The 22928-nt window shown below is 43.5% G+C and overlaps 1 protein-coding gene across 2 annotated transcripts in view; it reads right to left on the reverse strand.

Annotated features, from left to right (window-relative positions):
- Positions 1–19642: 19642 nt before the first annotated feature.
- The window catches only part of ITGAM (integrin subunit alpha M), a 63281-nt gene continuing 59995 nt past the window's right edge, over positions 19643–22928 (reverse strand). For both annotated transcript variants that reach the window (XM_045848966.1, XM_045848965.1), the window contains 6 exons: positions 22307–22414; positions 22044–22127; positions 21770–21883; positions 21582–21683; positions 21226–21336; positions 19643–20782 (listed from right to left, as the gene is read on the reverse strand). In XM_045848966.1, the coding sequence (XP_045704922.1) occupies positions 20711–20782; positions 21226–21336; positions 21582–21683; positions 21770–21883; positions 22044–22127; positions 22307–22414 (591 nt within the window). In that variant the 3' untranslated portion in view covers positions 19643–20710. The remainder of the gene's footprint in view (positions 20783–21225; positions 21337–21581; positions 21684–21769; positions 21884–22043; positions 22128–22306; positions 22415–22928) is intronic.

The following is a 22928-nucleotide window of genomic DNA, read 5'->3' on the forward strand; positions in this document are numbered from 1 at the left end:
GAGTACCCCCACTGCCCATTTCCCATATTTTTTTCAGTGCAGTAACCATGACTCTGGGCTGAGTGTGCATCCAGTCTAATTCTCACACCAGTCCTGCTAAGTCACCTCCACTTGCTATTTAATAGCATCTGAATTTCACTTATGAGGAAACTGAGGCTTAGAGGTCATAAAAATTAACTGAGGTCATACAGATGAAAAGAAAATGATGCTTTGATTCAAACCTGACTCTGTCTGGGTCCAAAGCTCTTTCCTTCTACTCCCCTGACGGTCTCAGGGGAATAGCCCTGTAGCAGGCACAAGGGAGGTGTGGGAAGAGTGGCTGTTATTTAGCTGTGATATTAGGTGAACCATATGAAATTGCTGGCATGTTTGTTGACAAAAAAGGCAATTTCCTGTGGTTCACTGAAACAAGAAAACCATGGCTTAATTGAACATTAGTTCCAATTGTGATAGGAAGGAGGGGAGGGATACCTGGCTCAAGTCAAAGAGCAGCACAAATTACGCCAGGAGAATAGGCATGAGTTTGGGCATGTGACTTTGTAAGCCAGAGTAAGGAATTTTACTTATATTCAAAGTCCTATAAAATGTCATCCATCAGAGGGTAACTATGAAACTTTGAGTTGCAACAGCACAGGTCACCTTTCAGTAGTTCTACACAGTTTCGTCTCCTGATTTTAAAATCCATTTAAAATGTTTTTTGGCCCTGGCTGGTGTGGCTCAGTGGATTGAGCACCTGCCTGGGAAGCAAAGGGCCGCTAGTTTGTTTCCCAGTTGGTACACAGGCCTGGGTTGCAGGCCAGGTCCCCAGTAGGGGGTTCATGAGAGGCAACCACCCACTGATGTTTCTCTCCCTTTCTTTCTCCCTCCTTTCCCCTCCCTCTAAAAATATATAAATAAAACCTTTTAAAAATAAAATGTTTTTCTTCTGTTTTCAAGTTGAAAGATAAAAGAACTCAATATCCCCAGAAGTCCTTTGTTTTAAAGTATATTTTATTGATTATGCTGTTATGGTTGTCCCATTTTTTTCTCTGCTTTATCCCCCTTCACCCTGCAACTCCCCACCCTCCTGCATGCCCCTCTCACTTAGTTCATGTCCATGGGTCGTACATATAAGTTCTTTGGCTTCTCCATTTCCTATACTATTCTTAACCTCCCCCTGTCTATTTTGTGCCTACCAATTATGCTTCTTATTCCCTGTACCTTTTCTCCCCCAGTCTCCTCCTCCCTCTTCCCCACTGATAACCCTCTATGTGATCTCCATTTCTCTGGTTCTGTTTCTGTTCTAGTTGTTTGCTGAGTTTTTGTTTTTATTTTTTAGGTTTAGTTTTTGATAATTGTCAGTTGTCATTTTACTGTTTATAGTTTTTTATCTTTTTCTTAGACCAGTCCCTTTAACATTCCATATAGTAAGGGCTTGGTGATGATGAACTCCTTTAACTTGACCTTATCTGGGAAGCACTTTATCTGCCCTTCCATTCTAAATGGTAGCCTTGCTGGATAGAATAATCTTGGATGTAGGTCCTTGCCTTTCATTACTTTGAGTATTTCTTTCCAGCCCCTTCTTGCCTGTAAGGTTTCTTTTGAGAAATCAGCTAATAGTCTTATGGGTACTTCTTTGTAGGTAACTCTCTCCTTTCCTCTTGCTGCTTTTAAATTCTCTCCTTATCTTTAATCTTGGGTAACTTAATCATGATGTGTCTTGGTGTGCTTCTTCTTGGGCCCAATTTCTTTAGGATTCTCTGAGCTTCCTGGACTTCCTGGAAGTCTATTTCCTTCACCAGATTGGGATGTTTTCCTTCATTGTTTGTTCCAATAAGTTTTCAATATCTTGCTCTTTCTCTTCTCCTTCTGGCACACCTATGATTCAGATATTGTGATGCTTCAAGTTTTCCCATAGGTTGATAAACCTCTCCTCCCTTTTTTGCATTCTTCTTTCCTCATTCTGTCCCAGGTGGATGCTTATTTCTTCCTTCTGTTACAAATCATTGATTTGAGTCCCAGTTTCCTTCCCTTCACTGTTGGTTCCCTGTGTATTTTTCTTTATTTCACTTTCTGTAGTCTTCATTTCCTCCTTCATTTTGCAACTGAGCTGTCAGTTCTGTGAATATCCTAATTCCTAGTGTGTTGAACTCTGCATCAGATAGGTTGGCTGTCTCCTTGTTGCTTAGCTCTTTTTCTGGAGTTTTGATCTGTTCTTTCATTTGGGCCATATTTCTTTGTCTCAGCACACCTGTTATGTGATATGGGGTGGAGCCTTAGATATTTGCCACAGCAGGGAAACCCTCTTTGCTGGGTTGTGTTGTCTGTGGAGGAGTGTTCAAAGAGGGAACAATGCAATTTATTCCATTCTCTTCCCATTTTCTGTCATTTCCCTCACTTCCCACAAGTGGATTGTGAACTCTCCTGTGAGGCTTGGAGTGTCTCTTGTCACCACAACCCCCACAGATTTTTTAAAGCCAGGGATTTTGAGTCCTTAGTTTACCTGGGCTAAAACCCTGAGTTGCATGGTCTGTCTCACTCCCCTGTTGTTCCTCCCAGCTTGTCTGCATGTGAATGTGGGATCACCCACAGATTCTGCCACCTTGCCTTGCCTGGGGTCATCTCTGCCCTGGCTGCTCATCTTGGCCTCTCCTACCTGTCTGGGTGAATGTTTCTTTAACTCCTTGATTGTTGGACTTCCAAGCAAATGATTTTCTGGCAGTTCTTGTTGTTCTTTGTTTTTTTAATTGGTTGTTATTTTTCCTTTGGTTGTTGAGTAAGTGAAGCATTCCTGCCTATTCCTCCATCATGGCCAGAATTCCTGCTTTCATTTATATGTGTCTTTCTTAATTTCTTTCCTCAGTATTTTGTAGTTTTCTAAGTATAGCTTTTTACCTCATTGGTTAAGTTTATTCCTAAATACTTTATTTTATTGTTGCTAGAATAAATGGAATTTTTTCCTAGTTTCTGTTTTTGATATTTCATTGTTGGTGTACAACAATGCCTTTGATTCTGAATATCGACTTCGTAAGTGGTGAAAGCAGACACCCTTGTCTTGTTCCTGATCTTAGAAGGAAAGTTTTATTTTTTGCCCATTGAGTATGATGTTGGCTGTAGGTCTCTCATATATGTCCTTTATTATGTTAAGGTTTGCTCCCCCTAATCCCACTTTGCTGAGGGTTTTTATCAGGAATGGGTACTGTACTTTATCAAATGCTTTTTCAGCCTCTATTGATATGATCATATGACTTTTGTCTTTCATTTTGTTTTTGTGATGTATTATGTTTACTGATTTGTGACTATTGTACCATCCTTGTAACCCTAGGATGAATCCCACTTGATCATGGTGTATGATCTTTTTAATGTATTGCTGGATCTGATTTGTCAATATGTTGTTGAGGATATTAGCATCTGGGATAATTTGGGATATTGGCCTGTAATTTTCTTTCTTTGTTGTGTCTTTACCTGGTTTTGAATTTGGGATACTACTGGCATCATAAAATGAGCTTGGGACCTTCCCTCTTCTTGAATTTTTTTTTGATAGTTTGAAAAGGATAGGAGTTAGGTCTTCCACAATGTATGATAAAATTTGCTGTCTAGTCCAGGGCTTTTGTGTGCTCAGAGTTTTTTGATTACTGTTTCAATTTTGATAGCTGTTATCAGCCTATTCATGCTTTCTTCTTCTTCTTGATTCAGTTTTGGAAAATTATGTTTCCAGAAACTTGTCCATTTGCCAAGGTCGTCAAATTTCTTGGCATATAGTTGTTTGTAGTTCTGACAACCCTTTGTATTTCTTTGGTATCCATTGTAATTTCTCCTCTTTCAGTTCTGATTTTATTTATTTGGGCCCTGTCTCTTTTTTTCTTAGGGAGATTGGTTAAAAGTTTGTCAATTTTGTTGATCTTGTTCAGAGAAACAGCTCCTGGATTTATTGATCCTTTGACTTGTTCTTTTAGTCTCTATGCCATTTAATTCTGCTCTGATCTTGATTATTTCCTTCCTTCTACTTGTTCTGGGCTTTGTTTGTTGTTGTTCATCCAGTTCTTGTAGATGTCAGGTTAGGTTATTTATTTGAAATTTTTCTATCTTTTTTTTATCATTGTTCAAGTACAGTTGTCTCCATTTTCACCCCACCATGCCCCCCCACCCCATCCATCCCTACCTCCCACCCTTGAACCTACCCCCTTTGGCTTTGTCCATGTGTCCTTTATACAATGTGTTTTGATGGCCCTTCCCCTATTTTCCCCCATTATCTTTCTCCCCCTCCCCTCTGGTTACTGTCAGTATGTTCTTTACTTCAGTGTCTCTGATTATATTTTGTTTGCTTATTTGTTTTGTTGATTAGGTTCCACTTATAGGTGAGATCCTATGGTATTTTCCTTTTACTGCCTCGCTTATTTCACTCTATCTTTTTTAGATAGGCCTCTATTGCCAGAAACTTCCCTCTCAGGACTGCCTTTGCTGTGTCCCATAGGTTTTGGACTATTGTGTGTTCATTTTCATTTGTTTCAATAAACTTTTTAAATTTTTTTCCATTGATTTCATTATTAACCTATGCATTGTATGATAGTATGGTATTCAATCTCAATCAATTTGTATATTTTGAGTTTTTTCCTTTTTGGTTTTTTGTTTCAAGGCATTATTATCCAAAAAGATGCTTGATATGATTTCAATTTTCTTGAATTTGTTGAGGCTTGTTTTGTGTTCTACCATATAATCTATCTTTGAAAATGTCCCATGTGCATTTGAAAAAAAATGCATGTATTGTTTCTTTGGAGTGAAAAGTTCTGTATATGTTAACTAAGTCCATTTGATCTAGAGTGTTGTTCAGTGCCTAATATCCTTGTTCATTCTTTGTTTGGAAGAGCTATCCATTGTTCACAGTGGAATGTTGAAATCCCCTACTATAAGTATGTTGCTGTTCTTATCTTTTTTGAAGTCTCCCAAGATTTTCATTATACATTTGGGTGCTCCTCTGTTTGGTGCATATATGTTTACAAGGGTTATACCTTCTTGATGGATGCTTCCCTTAATAATTATGAAGTGTCCTTCTTTGTCTCTTTTTATGGCCTTTGTTCTGAAATCTATTTTGTCTAATATCAGTATTGCTACCTCAGGTCTTTTTGTGTGTCCATTTTCTTGGAACATTTTCTTCCATCCCTTCACTTTCAGTCTGTGTAGATCTGTTGTTCTCTGGTGGGTCTCTTGTAGACAGCATGTATGTGGGTCCTGTTTTCTTATCCATTCAGCTATGTCTTTTGATTGGAGCATTCAATCCACTTACATTTAGGGTTATTATTGATAGGTACTTATTCATTGCCAGTTTTTCCATACCTGTGTTTTTTTCTCTCCTCTCTCTCTCCCTCTCTCCCTCTCTCCCTCTCTCTTTTCTCCTTCCTCCTCCTCCTCTTCCTCTTCTTCTTCTTCTTCTTCTTCTTGTTCTTCTTCCTCTTTTCTTTTTTTTTTGTAGCAGTCCCTTTAACATCTCTTGCAATGGTGACTTGGTGGAGACATACTCTTTTAGTCTTATTTTGTCTAGGAAGCTCTTTATTTCACTATCCATTTTAATTGAGAGCCGCTGGGTAGAGTAGTCTTGGTTGTAGGTCTTTGTTTTTTTTATTATCTGTAATATTTTATGGCAATCACTTCTGGCTTGTAATGTTTTTATTGAGAAATAAACTGATAGCCTTATTAGAGCTCTCTTATATGTTATTTGCTGTTTCTCCCTTGGTGCCTTTAAGATTCTCTTTTTGTCTTTAACATTTGTCATTTTAATTATAATGTGTCTTGGAGTAGGACTCTTTGGGTTCATCTTGATTTGGACCCTCTGTGCTTTCTGAACTTGTGTGGCTTTTCACCTCACCAAGTTAGGGAAATTTTCTTTCATTATTTTTTCAAGCAGGTTTTCTATCCTTTTTCCTTTTCTTCTCCTACTGATATTCTTATAATGCAAATGTTATTACATTCATGTTGTCCTGAAGTTCTCTTAAACAATCCTCATTATTTCTGAGTCTTTTCATTTTGTTTCTCTGCCTGGGTATTTATTTCTAGCTTGTCTTTCATCTCACTGATTTGGTCCACTGCTTCACCCAGCCTGCTTTTAATTCCTTCTAGTGTATTTTTCATTTCAAATATTGTATTCTTCATTTCTTCCTGGTTCTTGTTTATAATTTATATTTATTTTTTCATGCTGCTGTCATTTCCACTCATTTCCTTGTAGCTGTCACTGAGTTCCTTGAGCATCTTTATAACCATTTTAAAAATTCTATTCTGATATATTGCTTGCCTCCATTTCATTTAGCTTTTTTTCTGGGGATTCCTACATTCCTTTTGATTGGAAGTTCTTTCTTTGTCTCCCCATTTCAGGTGACTCTTTTTGTTTGTTTCTGCATCTTAGAATGCTCTGCTTTTCCTGACTGTCTTTGTGGGGTGGACTTCTGTGGTAGGAGTTCTGTGGGACTCAGTGGTTCAATCCCTTTGATCTCCTGATCTGGGTGCTCTAGGCTTGCCCTTTATCCAGTTTGTGTGAACTCTCTTGTTGTACTTGGGCTTTGCTTGTTGGTGGCTCATTCTTTGGTAAGTTCTTTCCTCCAGATGACTGACTGGTAGTCACAATTCTTGCCATGTCTTGTATACTGTTGTGCAGGTATTGGTTAACAAAGCAACATTACCAGAAAACTGGACCCATGCCAGCAAAAAAAAAACAAAATAAAAACAAAACCCTACTACATCAGCAATGCAATAGCAATTGAGCAAAGACTAGTAAAGGGGGAGAGAGGTTAAGAACATTATAAGATAAGAAAAAGGGAATATGAGATGACTAATGAGGGAAAATGATTTTGTGTGGGAAGAGGGAGGAAAGATAATAAGAGTAGGGAATAGAAATGAGGTGAAGAAAGGGAGAGAATAAAATTTTAAATGAAAAATTTTCTTACTTAAAACAGGGAAGGATGATGGCAAAAATGGAGTAAGAAAAGGGAAGATATACTATGAAGTTTGAAGTAAAATTTAAAAGGTATTGAACCAATGGGGACAAACTAGCAGAAAAATCACAGCAGGGTCATTAGGAATGACAGCTGAGCAAAGATTAATAAAGGTGGAAGTGTAATGAGAATATTATACAAAAGAGAAAAATGAATATGAGATGTCTATAGTAAAGAAAAATTATTTTGAGAATATGGGGAAGGAAAACTAATAAGATTAATGAATAGAACCCAAGCTAAGAAATGGAAAATAAATTAAAATAAAATTCCTAACTAAACTCATCAAGAGCACAGGGAAAGCAAAATGAAGTAAGATGTGGGGTGAGTATCCTATGGGATTTGAAGTACAAATAGTGAATAAATAGGAATACCACTGGAGAAGAACAGCAATAACCATGATATCCTCACCCAACTAGCCACAATTTATAAAGGTGGAAAGGAAATAAGAAAGTTATAAAAGGCAAAAAAGAATGTGAGCAGACTTAACAAAAGAAGAATGCTTTTGTGAAGATAGATGGAGGAGAAATAGAGTAAGGAATAAGAGCATGGCGTAGCACGGGAAAAAATACAGTTTACAACAATAAGAAAGGTCAGGAAGAAAGCAGAATGGAGTGAGACAAGGGAAGGGTGCTATGTGGCATCTGAAATAACAACAATATTAAAGATATATATAATCTGAATAAAAATAGAAGACCAAGAATAGTGAGTTAGTTGGAATATGATTGAAGCAAAAGAAAAATATTAAAAGGCTATGTAAAAGAAAAGAAAGAAAGAAAACATGTAGGTTCTGAGGAAGTGCGAGGTGAAATTCATCTCAGCTGTTGGGTTTTTGCCTTCTGACTTCTTTCTGGATCTGTCTGTTTTTTTTTATCAGCTCAAGGCCCCAGGGTGGCATCGTCCAACTTCTGGCAACACTGCCTGTAACTCCTTTCACCTGCCTCTAGAGGGAACTTCTGTTGCAGTTGAGAGGGTGGGGCTTCTGTGCCTCCCTTGGGAGGCACTGTTCACTCCTATGTTCCCCCGCCCCTATACCTCCCGTCTTAGTCTGTCCCAGCTTATCTGTAATAATGTATAGTTTCTGATTGAATAGCCATTCATTTCATGGGGTGAGGGAAGGTCAGACAATCTGTGTAAGAGTGTCAGCTCTCTCCTACTTGTTGTAGATGGCAGCTCTGTGTATGAGTCAAAGCTGTGTGGAGCCCTGAATCCCCTTTGCTACACCACTTTCTGAACTCCCTGCTTTGAAGGCCTTAGTGAAATAGTGTAGCAGGGAAAGAAAACCCCATGAAAAAGTTTCTATGCTCTGTAGCTTCTTTGATAAGCAGTGCTCTCTGTAACACTTGCAAACGTCACAGTGCCTTTGTTTTTATATGATGAGGAGCTGACTAGCAGCCGTCACCAAGGTAACAGTTATCTCAAGGCCAAAACATTGATCTTTGCTTTGCTTCTGCTTCTGTATGCTTGCTTTAGCAGATGACTCACCCCCTCCTCCTTTTTGCCTTGTAACAAGTATTTAAAGGAAACTCCAGCTTGGACTCTTTGCTCAGAGGATTTGGATGGTTAACTCCCCTCTGAGCCCCCGGGTAATAAATTTTGTGCTTCATCATCTCTCTGCAAGTGAGTGATTTTCCTCAACATTTTGGTTCCCTGACCGGGAAACACACTCACGTGAGCAGGCATTGAGTGTAAAGGCAACCGGAGGAGTCGGCCGGGGAGCCCTGCCTCAAGGGAAGGAGCACATGCCCTGGTTGTTTCAGGATTCCTGGGGTGGAGACTCCTGTGCTGCATCCCTGACCACTCTAAGACCCGGGCAGAGGGGGAGAGACGAACCATGAACTGTCGGAGGTGCCAATCGGAATTGGTAAGTGCCCCAGGGGACCTGACCCGAGAATCAGGGAGGGGCTGATCACCTCTCAACCGGAAAATTCAGGATTCTGGGCTAAGACCCAGACCATCGGACTCCTTCTCAGAGGAGAAAACTGTGTGACTGTGTGTGTGAATGTATCTGTGACTCCACGAGCCAGCCAGGCTTACGGAGTCTGATTGGGCCCTCACCTGTGGTGGGCATGTGAAAGATCCCCTTTTCCTTTGTTTGTCTGCGCCAATTGGGAGAATTCATCATGGGGGGGTGGGTTTCTGCCACAGTACTATCTTGCATATATGTGGGAGATCAGACAGCAAGCCACGTGAGTGCCCCCCCGGTGGGCGGAGCGTGCATTGCTGTTGTCATCTTGGATGATGGGTCATGTGAGAGCCCCTCCATCTTGGAACTGGGCAAGGTGCCAGGCTAAGGGCTCTCTCCAGACTGCATCAGTCTGGTTCTCTGAGTAACTGGTTCTGATAAGAATGGCTCTGGTTCTGAAGGACATAAACTGAGTTTCAAGGGTAAACATCTGACCTGTAGGGTGTTTGCAGGGTCTGAGCTTCAGAAAACTGCAGAATGTCCCTGCAAATTTAGGGAATTTTAGTGGAGAGTACCTGCAGTGCCAGGGATTTTTGGCTGTCCTTCCCAGAGTTGGAAAGGAACCAGGATTAAAAAGAATAATGGTTAAATCTGAATAAGTAAAATTATGTATAAAGAATGTAAAGTTTTAAACCTGGAGTAAAGGAAACCTCAATTATTTGTTTTCTAGTGTTGTTTCTGATCAGAAACCCTCTGTACTTAAAATCTGTTTAAGGTTGCCTGTAACCAGTTGGGGAGAATGCCTTTGCCACTCAGGACCTAGGAAGGGCCATTTGGGGCTGATGAGTGCTTCAGCCAGAGGCAAAGCAACATGTCTCTGCCAAAAGACCGGGCCTGAAGGAGCATGTCTCTGTGCAAGAGAATGCCCCTACCTGTGTACTGTTCTGAAAACTCTGTGTTTTGGATTTTGCTCTGTATCTGCTCTGAAAAGGAAATTAAGGATTCCAGGGAAGGTTGAAACTTCACACTCTGTAGGAAAGATAGATGGAAAAGTGAAAGTTTTAGGAAGGAATTATGTGGTGCTAGTTAATAATAGAAGGTATAAGGCATGGAGATGCAATCTTGGTGAATCTCAGAAGCTGTATGAAAGAAAAAATAAAGGGTTTGTGAATGTTGCAGAAATTTTGTGGAAGTAAGGTTTTAAGAAGCCCGGTGGATATCAGAAGGGAAAAGATTTTCCTTCAGGCTTTGTATTTTTCTCCCTACCTGATCCCTCCAGAATTTGGCATTCTGAAGGAGTAAGTAAAGACATAAGGTTTCTTTGCATAAGACCAATAAGACCAGTAGTTAATAGTGGTTTTGTTAACCAAGACTTTAACTGGAACATTACATCTGAAGGAGGTATGTATAGGTTCTGGCCGTCACCAGAAAGCCCTGAGGAACTGGGATTGACTTGAGAAGCTAGTGTAAGCCCACAAGAAAAGCCTGGTATTTTGGTTGGTTGTGCAGTTCATGGCAGTCTTTCCAGGGAAGGAACGAATGTTGCTTTTATGAAAGATGGCCAGAAAGGAACCTGTGGGCACAATGGAAGCCTCAAGGATCTGAGTGAAACAACTGGTACAGGCAAAGCCAGATGGCGGATGTGTGGCTCTGCTTCCGTGCCCTGAGGGGCGGACTGAGAAGTCAATCTGAAAGTTCCCTGTGTGAGTTCCAGCAAAGCAGAATTAAAGATCATAAGTAATTCAGGCTGCTCTTGGTATGTTTATGCAAACAAACAGTCAAAATGAAAAACAGAACTCAAAGTAGTCCCTTTAATAACAGTGGGGGTGATCTTAAGGAGAAAAATCGTAGTTCAAGGAAAATCACTGTGCTCAGTATTAAACTCCAGAACAATGCAGCTAACTGTCTTAAAAGTTTGTTTTCATTTGAAAGTTGAAACTGGGTTTATAATATCATCAAAGATGTACAGTTTATAGGTATGAAAAACCTGTCAAATTGCCATTGCTAAATGTCATTGCAGAAAAGACCTTGCACCTGAATGCCTTCCCAAAAGACAGTCTCACAGGCACAGAGAATGGTTTGGGAACTATTGTGTAAATTAACCTGTATGTTCTTCTGTTTTCATAGGACGTATGCCTATGACTTCATTACCTGAGTAATTGGTTGCAATATAGGCCTCACTTAAGGAGCCCATTCTTCATCATCACCCCCTAAAACTCAATGGTTTGGCTGAACTGAGTGGGTGGGTTGGTAAACAGTTTGGGTGATCTGTGGGCTTCACTTTAAAACTGATTTTCCCTTTTCTGTCTTAATGGCTTGGACAGGTATCTGAAAGGAGGGGAATCCTAATATATTCCCCTCAGCCTGAGTGAAATATAATGGGCCACAACTTTCCAAATCTGTCACCTCCAGAATATAACCAGGATGCCAACAGTCCAGTAATGCCAGCCTTTGGACACCAAGCCTACAACTTCCTGGTAACAGCCAACTGGCCAGGATTCTATAAGGTCCTTCTTCTTCTAGGAAGGACTCCCTCCGTGCTGCACCCCCCTTTCAGGGCACCCTAGACCCACGGGTAGGTAAAACAATGTCCATTTCCAGCCGGAAGCAGTTACAAGAAGATGAGACCTTCGTCCATTGTCCTTTAAAAGAATTCAAAGTGGGTATATATCTGAAATAAGAAATTGTTACAGGGTGCAGCCAAAGGGGGGAATGTGGGTAAGGCTGGGGCAGGGGGGGACGCTGTGGCTGGCAGAGCACCTCCAGGACTCCCCTTGTCCACCTTCAGGCCTCCCAGAGCAGAGGCTAAGAGCCCCTTAGCCATCAGCAATTCCCATAGCTGAGCCACCTCCTCCTGTAGCTCTCGGATCAGCCGGACATTAGGATCCTCATTGATAATGGCATTGCAGCAGATCTGCTTGGTGTGGTCAGCATACCTGAGAGTGCTAAGAGACACCCCTTGGATCCACTACAGCTGGGCCAAGACAGCAGCAGATCCCGAGGACCCGAGGACTAGGCCTGCACCTAAAATACCCACACTAAGGCACCGGAGGACGCCAGCCAGTAAAAAAGACACCAAGGAATAGACCATTGTTCCACAGGGTACCTGACTTTAATCGGCACCTTCACAGGAGCATTGGCAATTGGACTAGTAACTGTGGCCCCTGAGAAATGGAATCCCCGCAAAGCAGGTCACCCTAGAAATAGTTTGTCTCTGTTTGGTCTCTGCATTTGAATTTATTGTATGCTTTGCTTAACAAATGCAGCCCCTGTCTCAGCCCCAGCCTGCAGATGTAATACCCCCAGGCATAGAGTTGTGCTCAATGGTAAAGTGGTCTCTTACTATCTCCCAGGGTCAGCTTTCAGCTCCTCCACTGACATGCCATCAGGTTGCGTTCAGCCACAGCAATCCCTCTGCACTTGGTGAGGGAAGGTATACTGGACTGGAGTAACATCCAGGATCATAGAGTACCAGACCCAGAAGTGTCAGGCATATGAGACCCTGCATCCTCTGGACTTTGGTCCAACACCTAGGGCTACAGTAACTCATAGGGCAGCCGCCAAAGTGCTAGCCCTCCAGCGGTACCAACACCAGTATCAGCAGTTGTAACCCTTCCAAGGACCTCAGCCTTATAGCCAGGTATTAGTGATGCTAAAAGGGATAAAACACCTTATAGCATCAAAGGGGGGAATGTGGCAGGAAAAGAAAACCCCATGAAAAAGTTTCTATGCTCTGTAGCTTCTTTGATAAGCAGTGCTCTCTGTAACACTTGCAAATGTCACAGTGCCTTTGTTTTTATATGACGAGGAGCTGACTAGCAGCCGTCACCAAGGTAACAGTTATCTCAAGGCCAAAACATTGACCTTTGCTTTGCTTCTGCTTCTGTATGCTTGCTTTAGCAGATGACTCACCCCCTCCTCCTTTTTGCCTTGTAACAAGTATTTAAAGGAAACTCCAGCTTGGACTCTTTGCTCAGAGGATTTGGATGGTTAACTCCCCTCTGAGCCCCCGGATAATAAAGTTTGTGCTTCGTCATCTCTCTGCGAGTGAGTGATTTTCCACAACAATAGGACCCTAGGATCCAATGTACTTTGTCTCCCAGTGAGGAATAAAAAAATGGCCCCTTTTAGATATTCTTCCTGCTGTTTTTCTCTTTTGGAAATGCCCCCTGAAGAGTGGTTAAGCCTGCCCAGCCAGTTTTACAGACCTCCCCCACCCCCATCATTCCCCTGCAGAAGGTGGGGGTAGGGTGCAACCTTCCCTTCTCAGAAGTTCTACTGAGGAAGGGGGCTCAGTCTGGCTTTAAATAATCTCACGTGCACAATTCCCAGCCCACTGCCCTCACAGCATACAGAGACCTGCATTCTGCGTAGCTGTGTGGAGCTGGGAACAAGGAGTCACCTCACTTTGCACATTTTTTATTTATTTGATCAGCTGTACTGAGTAGGAATGTTACCAAAAGGAACCCATGGTGGGGGAGGCGGGGAGTGTAGACACTGTTACCAAAACAAGCCCTCTTTCCTGGGGTCTTTCTATACTAGTTTTGTTTTCCCCACCACCAGGTAGGGACTGGCTATCAATGCCACAGTTTGGTAAAAAGGAAAGGAACTATTTATTCAAAAGTTATATATGCTTAGAGTAATAGTGGGATGTCACCATTAAAAATCCCAAAGTCCCTTTAAAATACCCACAAACACACACACACAGTCCTGCCTGCCCTCCTTTGCCCAACCAGACCAGTCAGGGATACTGTATCTCAGGAAAAGAAATGGAAGTCCCTAGCTTGGCTAGACTTCCAGTTCCTCCCAGCAATCTGTGTTCAGCTGGACAGGTCCCCCACAGTCCCCAGCACCACCAGCTGTGTTGTTGTTACAGAACACAGGAGGGCGGGGGAGGGGGGACACGGCAAGGGCGATATACTATTACCAAAAGGAACCCCCCAGGTTTGTTATGTCTGCCGCCTTATAGGAAAGACATCTCTCAATGCCAGAGATTCATGAAAAGGAAAGGAAATGTTTATTTATGCTGTACAGACTTAAAGCATTGACCTAACATCTTCATCAAAATCCCAAAGTCCCTTAAAACACCCAAAAACACACACAGTCCTTCCTTCCTCCTTTGCCCAGTCTGGGGTACCATATCTCAGGAAAAGAAATAGAAGTCGGTGGCTCAGGCAGCGCCTGGTTCTTCCCAGTAATCCATCTTGGCTGGTAGGCCTCCCTTGGTTCCCGGCACCATCAGCTGTGTCACCGAGATCTCTGCTAAAGTCGGGTGGTGGTTCCCCCTACGAATGCCATGGGGGTCCCCACTCTGGCAAAGCTGCATGGTTCTCCTTTCTATTGCCACAGCCATGTGGTTCTCTGCAGTGCCACAGCCAAGTGTTCCTCTCTCTGCACTGCCACAGCTGCATGGTCCTCTCTGCACAATGGCTGCAGGAGTCTCCACTCTGCCAAAGACTGAGTGGTTCTCCCCTCAATGGCTGCCACATCTGGGTTTAAATCCCCACACCAATCTTCCTCTGCAGCCTCATTTCCAACTCCTCCCACCATTGGCTACACTTGCCAGCACTCCCATATCCTTCCAGCTTTACTGGGCTGCCATCGTGAGTCTGGGAAGGTGTGGCCCCATGTCATGGAGCCAATCTTCTCCAAGCGCCCACTCAGGCACTGTAACTCGCAGGACCTGCCCCCCAGTTACGTTTTGGTGGGGAAGTCACTTCCATTCCCCTGACTCAGAGCATGGCCACAGCTATTTAACATATTTATGTAACCAGTTAAATGTTATAGATATGTTAAATGACCACGCCAGGTTAGCTGCAAAGCTGTTGCTATGCAAAACAGCTCCCAATGGCCCTGCTCCATGTGTCCCTTCCCCCAACTCACACCTGTGCAGGGGAAGGGTGAGGACACCCTAATATTTCCTGGACACATTGAGTTCTGGACCCCATTACAACTCCCTTTTTGGGGACGCCCCTCTTGGCTGCACCCTGTAGCATTATCTTGATCGCCAATTCTTAATCCAAAACCATGTGTCATTTCCCCATGGCCAGCAGGTAAGAATCTTTTCACCCCTTTCCTTCCCTCATGGTCTCGGGTTGTCCCTTCAAATAGTCCTGCATTGTCTTCTCCTCATCCCTAGTCCTACATTGTCTCTCTCCCTCATTGTAGCTGCCTTTAGTTTAAATCCCAGACTGGAACCAACTCCGTAACCCCATTTCCAACTCCTCCTACAATCGGCTACACCTCTCAACACTCCCACATTTTCAGCCTTTCTTAGCTGCCATAGTTAGTCCTTGCAGGTGTGGCTCTGTGGCATGAAGCAAACCATCTCCAAACTCTCACACAGGCACTGTAACCAGGGGGAGCTGCCTCCCAGCTACATAGTGCCCATCTCCCTAGCTAGCCTGCTGTTGATATGCAAAAGAACCATTTTTCATATGGGTATGAAGCTATCTTGCTGTCATTAATATGTAAAATAACTCTCAATGGCCCTGCTCCATGTCTCCTTTCCCCCAGCTAGACTTGTGTGGGGGTGGGGAGGATATCCTATATTCCCAGACACCCCAAGTTCTGGACTCTGTTATAAATCTCCCCTTTGGGGGGCCCTGGGGCCTCCCAGCCTATACCTCATTACAGGAGCAAATCACGCCCTCAATCCTTTTTCCTTGTTGTCAGGGCAACTGCATGCACAGGGTCCCTGCCTAGCATGCCTCAGCTCTCCTTTTAAAAAAAAAATCTCTCTTAGTACTCCCACTGCAGCGCTGAGTCACTGTCCAGTTTTCCATACATATCACCTCTCCAAAAAGCCAAGAGTCTATCACAGTCACGGCTAGCTACTCCACCAGATACAGGTGCAGATATACTTCTCCCACTCTCTGGTACTCAGCCAGATGGCTCTTGCTGCAGCAGCTGTGGGGTACCACTAGCTGTGTGTGTGTGTAGCCTGGATCTCCCTGATGACTTTGTATAACCTAGTTACTCTCAGCCCAGGTCTGGGGATTCCAGCCCTGGGAGGGTAGGGAGCTGCTAAGCTGCTATCTCTGACCAGGCTTTCATATAGGCACTGAGGCTGCAGGTGCTGTGGCTGCTGGCACTATGGCTACAGGCACCATGTCCAGGAATTTTCCCTGTCCACCTATAAAACCTCCTTACCACCTGTTTTTTTTTATTTTTTAATTAATTAATTTTAATATATTTTATTGATTATGCTATTGCAGTTGTCCCATTTTCCCTGCTTTATTCCCCTCTGCCCTGGACACCTTCTCCCACCCACATTCTCCCCCCTTTAGTTGATGTCCTTGGGTCATACATACAAGTCCCTTGGCTTCTACATTTCCCATACTATTCTTACCCTCTCCCTGTCTATTTTCTACCTACCATTTATGCTACTTATTCCCTGTGCCTTTTCCCCCTCTAGCCTCCTCCCATTCCCCCACTGATAACCCTCCATGTGATTCCCATTTCTGTGATTCTGTTCCTGTTCTAGTTGTTTGCTCAATTCATTTTGTTTAATAGTTGTGAATTTGTTGTCATTTTACTGTTCATATTTTTTATCTTCTTTTTCTTAGATAAGTCCCTTTGACATTTCATATAATAAGGGCTTGGTGATGATGAACTCCTTTAATTTGACCTTATCTTGGACACACTTTATCTTTCCTTCCATTCTAAATGATAGCTTTGCTGGATAGAGTAATCTTGGATATAGGTACTTGCCTTTCTTGACTTCAAATACTTCTTTCCAGCCCCTTCTTGCCTGTAAGGTTTCTTTTGAGAAATCAGCTGATAGCCTTATGGGAACTCCTTTGTAGGTAACTCTCTCCTTTCTTCCTGCTGCTTTTAAGATTCTCTCCTTATCATTAATCTTGGGTAATATAATTATGATGTGCCTTGGTGTGTGCTTCCTTGGGTCCAACTTCTTTGGGACTCTCTGAGCTTCCTGGACTTCCTGGAAATCTATTTCCTTTGCCAGATTGGGGAAGTTCTCCTTCATTATTTGTTCAAATGAGTTTTCAATTTCTTGCTCTTTCTCTTCTCATTCTGCCACTCCTATGATTCAGATGTTGGAATGCTTAAGGTTGTCCCATAGTTTCCTAAGCCTCTCTTCATTTTTTTTTTTGAATTCTTGTTTCTTTATCTGTTCTAATCAAATGTTTATTCCTTCCTTTTGTTCTAAACCATTGATTTGAGTCTCAGTTTCCTTCCCATCACTGTTGGTTCCCTGTACATTTTCCTTTATTTCATTTTTCATTGCCTTCACTTTTTCCTCTATTTTGTGACCATACTCACCCATTTCTGTGAGTATCTTGATTACCAGTGTTTTGAACTGTGCATCTGACATGTTGGGCATCTCTTCATCACTTAGCTGTATTTTTTTCTGGAGCTTTGATCTGTTCTTTCATTTGGGCCATATTTTTTTGTACAAAATTCTTTTTTCTTTTTGCTGCTCTGCTTGGGTGTTTTCTGCTACCATATCTTCCAAATTGCTGGTTTGATCCTCTGCTTCATCCAACCTACTGTTTATTCTTTCTAGTGTGTTCTTCATTTCAGATATTGTATTCTTCATTCTGACTGGTTCTTTTTTATGGTTTCTATGTCCTTTTTTATGCTTGCTATCTGTTTGTTCAAGTTCTCACTAAGTTCCTTGAGAATCCTTATAACCATTCTTTTGAACTCTATCTGGTAAATTACTTGCCTCCATTTCATTTAGCTCTTTTTCTGGAGATTTCTCCTGTTCTTTCATTTGGGGCATGTTTCTTTGTCTCTGCAATTTTGACTGCATCTTTGTATTTTGTTTCTATGTATTACATAGATCTGCTATGTCTCCCAGTCTTGGTAGGGTGGCCGTATGTAGTAGGTGTCCCATGGGACCCAGTGGTGCAGTCTCCTTGATTACCAGAGCTGGGTGCTCCAGGAATATCCCTCACATGGGTTATGTGGGCCCTCCTGTTGTAATTGAGTCTTTTTTTTAAGATTTATTTATTTTTAGAGAGAGGTCAGGAAAGGAGAAAGAGAGGGAGTGAAACATCAATGTGGGATTGCCTCTCACATGCCCCCTACTGGGGACCTGGCCCACAAGCCAGGCATGTGCCCTGACTGGGAATCAAACTGGCAACCGTTTGGTTCACAGGCCCATACTCATCCACTGAGCTACACCAGCCAGGGCTGTAATTGAATCTTGATTGCTATTGGCCTATTAGCATGGGGGTGGGTCAACCCTCAGGCTTTCTGATGGTGAGGATTGACCCCATTCACAGTGTACAAGTTGCTGTGCAGGTGCTAATGAAATGAAGCGGAATTCACGTCAGCAGGATCTAGTGCCTGCCAAGATCTCCCTTTGGATATGCTGTTTGTGAAGCTAATTGGATCCTGCTCTGATGTTGCCAAAGCTGGCCACTTTGTGTGATTCTGGGGCCTCTTGGGAGGGACTCTGATGCAGGCCAATGTCAGCTGCTGCCTGTGACAGACCAGCACCAGGCCCAGAAGCAGGTCAGCAAAAGTCCCAATGCACCAAGACCTGACTCAACCTGCTGTCTACCTGATAAACTCAGTCATTGAAAGAGCCTCTGGTGGTACTCAAGTTGCATGAGGTAGGTTCTCAGTGAGTCACCAGATAGGAGCAAGTGGTGTTCACCAGATTGACACAGGTTCAAACTCAGTATCAATGCTTGGTCTGAGGCCCCTCAGCAAATGTCCTGGGGTATACCAAGTCTAGATACTCCCTGCCATGTGCCCATAGACCTTTGTGGTGGGGTAGGACCTCAGGAAGTCATCAAGGTGAAGCCAGCAGAATTTATCAGGCCCAAACAGACCAAGACTTAGCCATGTGAAGGGAGGGCTCTGCACTGGTCAGGTGTGCAAGGGAAAAATGAACCCTGTCCTAGAGCCACACAACTCAGTCTGTCCAAGATTCTGCCTATACCACGGCAGAGCAGGGCCACCAGGAGTTGAGAGGGTGAGGCCACCTGGAGCCTGGCGGGTGGGACTAGAGGATCTTTTGTGAGGGGGAGGTGCCAGTCAGGTTCACTGGAAAGTGGGGGGAATGGCTCTTGCCACAAAGTTACACTCAGTCACTGACACCCCTTGAGTCTTCCCAGACCTCTATACCTCAGCCCAGGCAGCTGACTCCTCAGCAGGGCATGAGCTTTGTAGGGTGGGGTGACAGGAAGTCCAGATAATGGCCTATTGCTTTCCCCCAAGTTGATGCTATAATAAGGAGAGTGCTTCATCCAACAAAGTGTGGGACATCTGTAGTGTGGGAGAGGGACTCAGCACAGGAGTTCTGGCAGCTGTCCCCTCAACTCCCTCCCCAGAGCCACAAACCCCACTCTTTCCTTAGACAACTCCAGTCTGCTTCACTCTCCCTCTGCGAGAGCCCAGAGTGAGTGGCTGTCAAAAAGATTTTGTGCTTTGGCCCTTTAAGAAAGTACCTGTGTTTCTAGAAGACTCATCTCTCTCCTTGGCAGACAGAATCCACACTGATTTTCACAGCCAGATGTTATGTAGGTGCCTCTTTCTGGCTCTGGTGCTCTGGGCTGGGGAGCTCAGTGTGAGGTTGAGATCTCATGCTCCTCAGGAAGAACCTTTGTACCAGAGATATCCCTCCAGAATCTCAGCTGACCCTTGTTGGAGTGGGTCCAGCACTTTCCGTGTCTCTGCCCTTCCTACCAGTCTTGATGTAGTTTCTGTAAATCCTTAGTTATAAGATTTCTATTGTTTATTGGTATTTCCTGATGCAACTGAAAAAAAACTTTCATTTAAATTTTTATTTTGGGTTTGCTTGAGGGAGAATCCAAATATCTGGGAATATACCCTATAAATTATCTTTACATATATGCAAAAAATTACTTATATTCAATTTATTAATTCACCAGTTTTAATCACAAGAGATTGGAAATAATATCTCAAAAGGAGACTGACTGAATACATTATGATTCATCCACACAATGAAATGCTATTGAGCTGCATAAAAGAATGAAAATGTACACCTTATGAAAAAATGTCTGAGCTATAGTAATGAAAAAAGGAAGATGCAGAACAGTATAAAAATGTGTGCTATCATTTGTGTAAAAAGCGTGTGTATGTGTATGTGTTTGCATATGCCGAGTCTTTGTGAAGGAGACCTGAAAACACATAGACTTGGCTGCCCTTTAGAAGTGACAAATGACTGGGGTGACCAGGATGGGAGACTTTTCACCACAGAGCCTTTCACATCTTTTGATTTTTGTACTATGAATAGGTTTATCAATTCAAAAAGTGAAAGTAACATTAAGATAATAAATGAATAGGCAAAGGGAAGTATATCATTGCTTAATGGACATATTTAGCTCTAGTGTGAAATGGGTTTGGATGGGCTCCTGTTGTCTGACCAGATCCTGGTTCCAGCATGGCTTCTCCACATGGTCTTGGTCCCAGCTCTACAGGTTTCTGCAGGTCTGTGTGCTCACCCACAAAGGGAGTTCTCACATCCTTCAGCAGGGAGGGGTTCTGTTGCTTTCCCTTTAAATTCACCACAAGAGCTGCCATAACCTCTGTCCTGGAGGAAGGCTGAATGGCACCTTCACCCACACACAATCAAGTCCAAGCAATTCCCTGTGCCTGAGAGCATTTGCTGAAGCCACCTGCCCCCCATGCAAGAGACATCTGAGTCACACACACAACCCACACACACTCACGTGCACACTTGCATACACACATGAATGGAAATAAAAAACTAAGCAGGCCTTTCCTGAGTGAAACATCACCACCCCAGCCTCCTACTGGACAGACATGTCTGTCTAGCAGCCTGCATGTTGGTCTAACCAAGGTCCTGCTTGCTTCAGGAGAGGCCACTCGTGGAGAAGAACTGTTATTGGGGTGGAGCAGCTTCTGGAGCAGCTTCATTTATCATGTCCTTGTACTGCCGTTTGAAGAAGCCGAGCTGTAGGAGCAGGGACAGAGGGGTAAAGACCACTGAAGCCAGGGGAGCAAATGAGGGCAATGCGGGCTAGGAGGGGAGAAAGAGAGACCAAGAGATACAAAGAATAATATTGCAGAGTGTAGAAGGGACCTGGGGAAACTGGAGCATCAATTTTGAGGCCAGGAAAGAAAGAAATATAAAATATAAGAAGGAGAACTCATCCTCATATAGTGGTCATTCTGTACCAGGGAACACTTTAAGTGCTCTGCATATATTAACTCAATTACCTTCATAAAATGGCTATTTATATTCTCATTTTACAGCTGAAGAAACTAAGCCTCTGTAACTTGCCACAGGTCAAAAAGCTGGCAGCACTGCTGGGAGTCAACTCCAACAATAAAGCTGCTGAGTGAGAAGTGGCAAGGGGGACAGGAGCAAGCAGGAAGAGAGCCTCAAGTGAATACCTTGTACAGTCCAACGGTGACGAGGGCAAGGAGCACCAGCCCCCCCACGGAGCTGCCCACAATAAGTGGTACAGGGTTATGTACTTCATATGGCTCCACTTTGGTCTGTGTCTGGGGCAGGGAGAGGAGAAGAGAGGTGCATCAGGAGAGACAGACTCTGGATTTCTGGGGCTTCCCCAGCCAGACTTTGTACACACTCTGAACCCAATAATTAACCCCTCCTTATGCCCTACCTTAGCCCTCATTCCCCCCACTCCTCCTCACCTCTTTCAATCTTTCTCTCTTAACACAGACATCTGCACAACCCCAGCCTCCCCTCCTCCTTTCAATAGTCCCTCTGTGCCCAAGACAGATACCTGGGCTCTCACAAATGCCTCCTGTCCTGGAAGCAGGGCATATGTGGAGTCATTAAACAAGATCTCTGCTGTGCTCACAACCTGGAGGTAGTTATGTGAAGTCTGTGGGAAAGAGAGGATGGGAGCTAGAGCCATGTACCCCCTGCAGTATCGTGTCTAGACTGGCTGAGCTTCAGGGCCCCACATACTTTGATATACCAGTCAAACGAGAGGTTGCCTTTGAGGGTAACATTGAATTCTTCCTGGCTGCTAAAGGACTGGATGTCACACTGGATTCTCTGACAGACAGCAATGGAGCAGTTCTGGGGAAGGGAGGAGAAAGGAATGATGACTAAGAAAGCTGAATGTAGAAAACACTCTACGCACTCCTCCCACTCAGTTGAGAGACAGTATTGGGCACCAACAAGGGCACAATGCCGAGTCTGCATGTAGCCCTGAAGCTGCAGTTACACTTATTCTTACCAGCACTGGGGTCTTCTTAAGCTCAGCCAGGAAGTCAGAGTGAGGGGGAACCCTCTCTTCAGTGTGGCAAGCACTGGATAGGTTCTGAGGAAAGAGAGACACTATGAAGAGAGTGAAATGAAATCTCCTGGGCCCACCCTGAAGGAGGATGAGAAGTCCTGGGTCTAGAAGAGGGTCAGAAATGGCTCCAAATTCCAACAGATTTTAGAAAAGACCTGTGGAGGGAAGAGTTGAGCCTAATCCTCAGGCCCAGCTGGGCTTACCTGGGAGAAGATGAACTGTGACTGATTCCACACGGTCATCTTGTTCAGCTGGATGGGGATCCAGAAGACCACACTGATGGGGAGGCTCCTCCGCCCCAGGTTGTTGAACTGCAAGGTGTTGGGGGGCTGGGTATCAGGGCTCTGGCCTTTCTGTAGCTACAATCAGCCTCCCACTCCTGACAACCCAGGACACCTGAATAAGGCCTCACAGACCCAGGTCCCTGCCACTTGATGCTTTCTGGGAGGCAGTCAAATGTAGCAATTAAACACACATTCAAGAGCCAGATAGACTGGTCCTAAGTGTTGGCTCATCCACTTACTGTTGGTAACTGTTGGCATGTGTTTTAACATCTCTGAGCCCATTTCTTTATCTGTAAATGGGATCATGACAGTGCCTCTGCCACAGAGTCATTATGAAGATTAAATGAGTAAACACACATGTTTTACATCCTCAGATTAAACCAAGTGTTGATGGAAGATGTTCAGGAAAAAATGTTACATTGTTGCTGACATGTACTATGTAGTTAGGCCTATAATGGTTGCCTAGCATGTGCAGACTTTTTTCTTGTCATTATTTCCTAAGCAAGACAGTCTAACAACTATTTACATAGCATTTACATTG

The sequence above is a fragment of the Phyllostomus hastatus genome, unplaced genomic scaffold (assembly GCF_019186645.2).
Source record: "Phyllostomus hastatus isolate PE091 unplaced genomic scaffold, TTU_PhHast_1.1 phas_contig_64, whole genome shotgun sequence".
NCBI classification, from domain to species: Eukaryota; Metazoa; Chordata; class Mammalia; order Chiroptera; family Phyllostomidae; genus Phyllostomus; species Phyllostomus hastatus.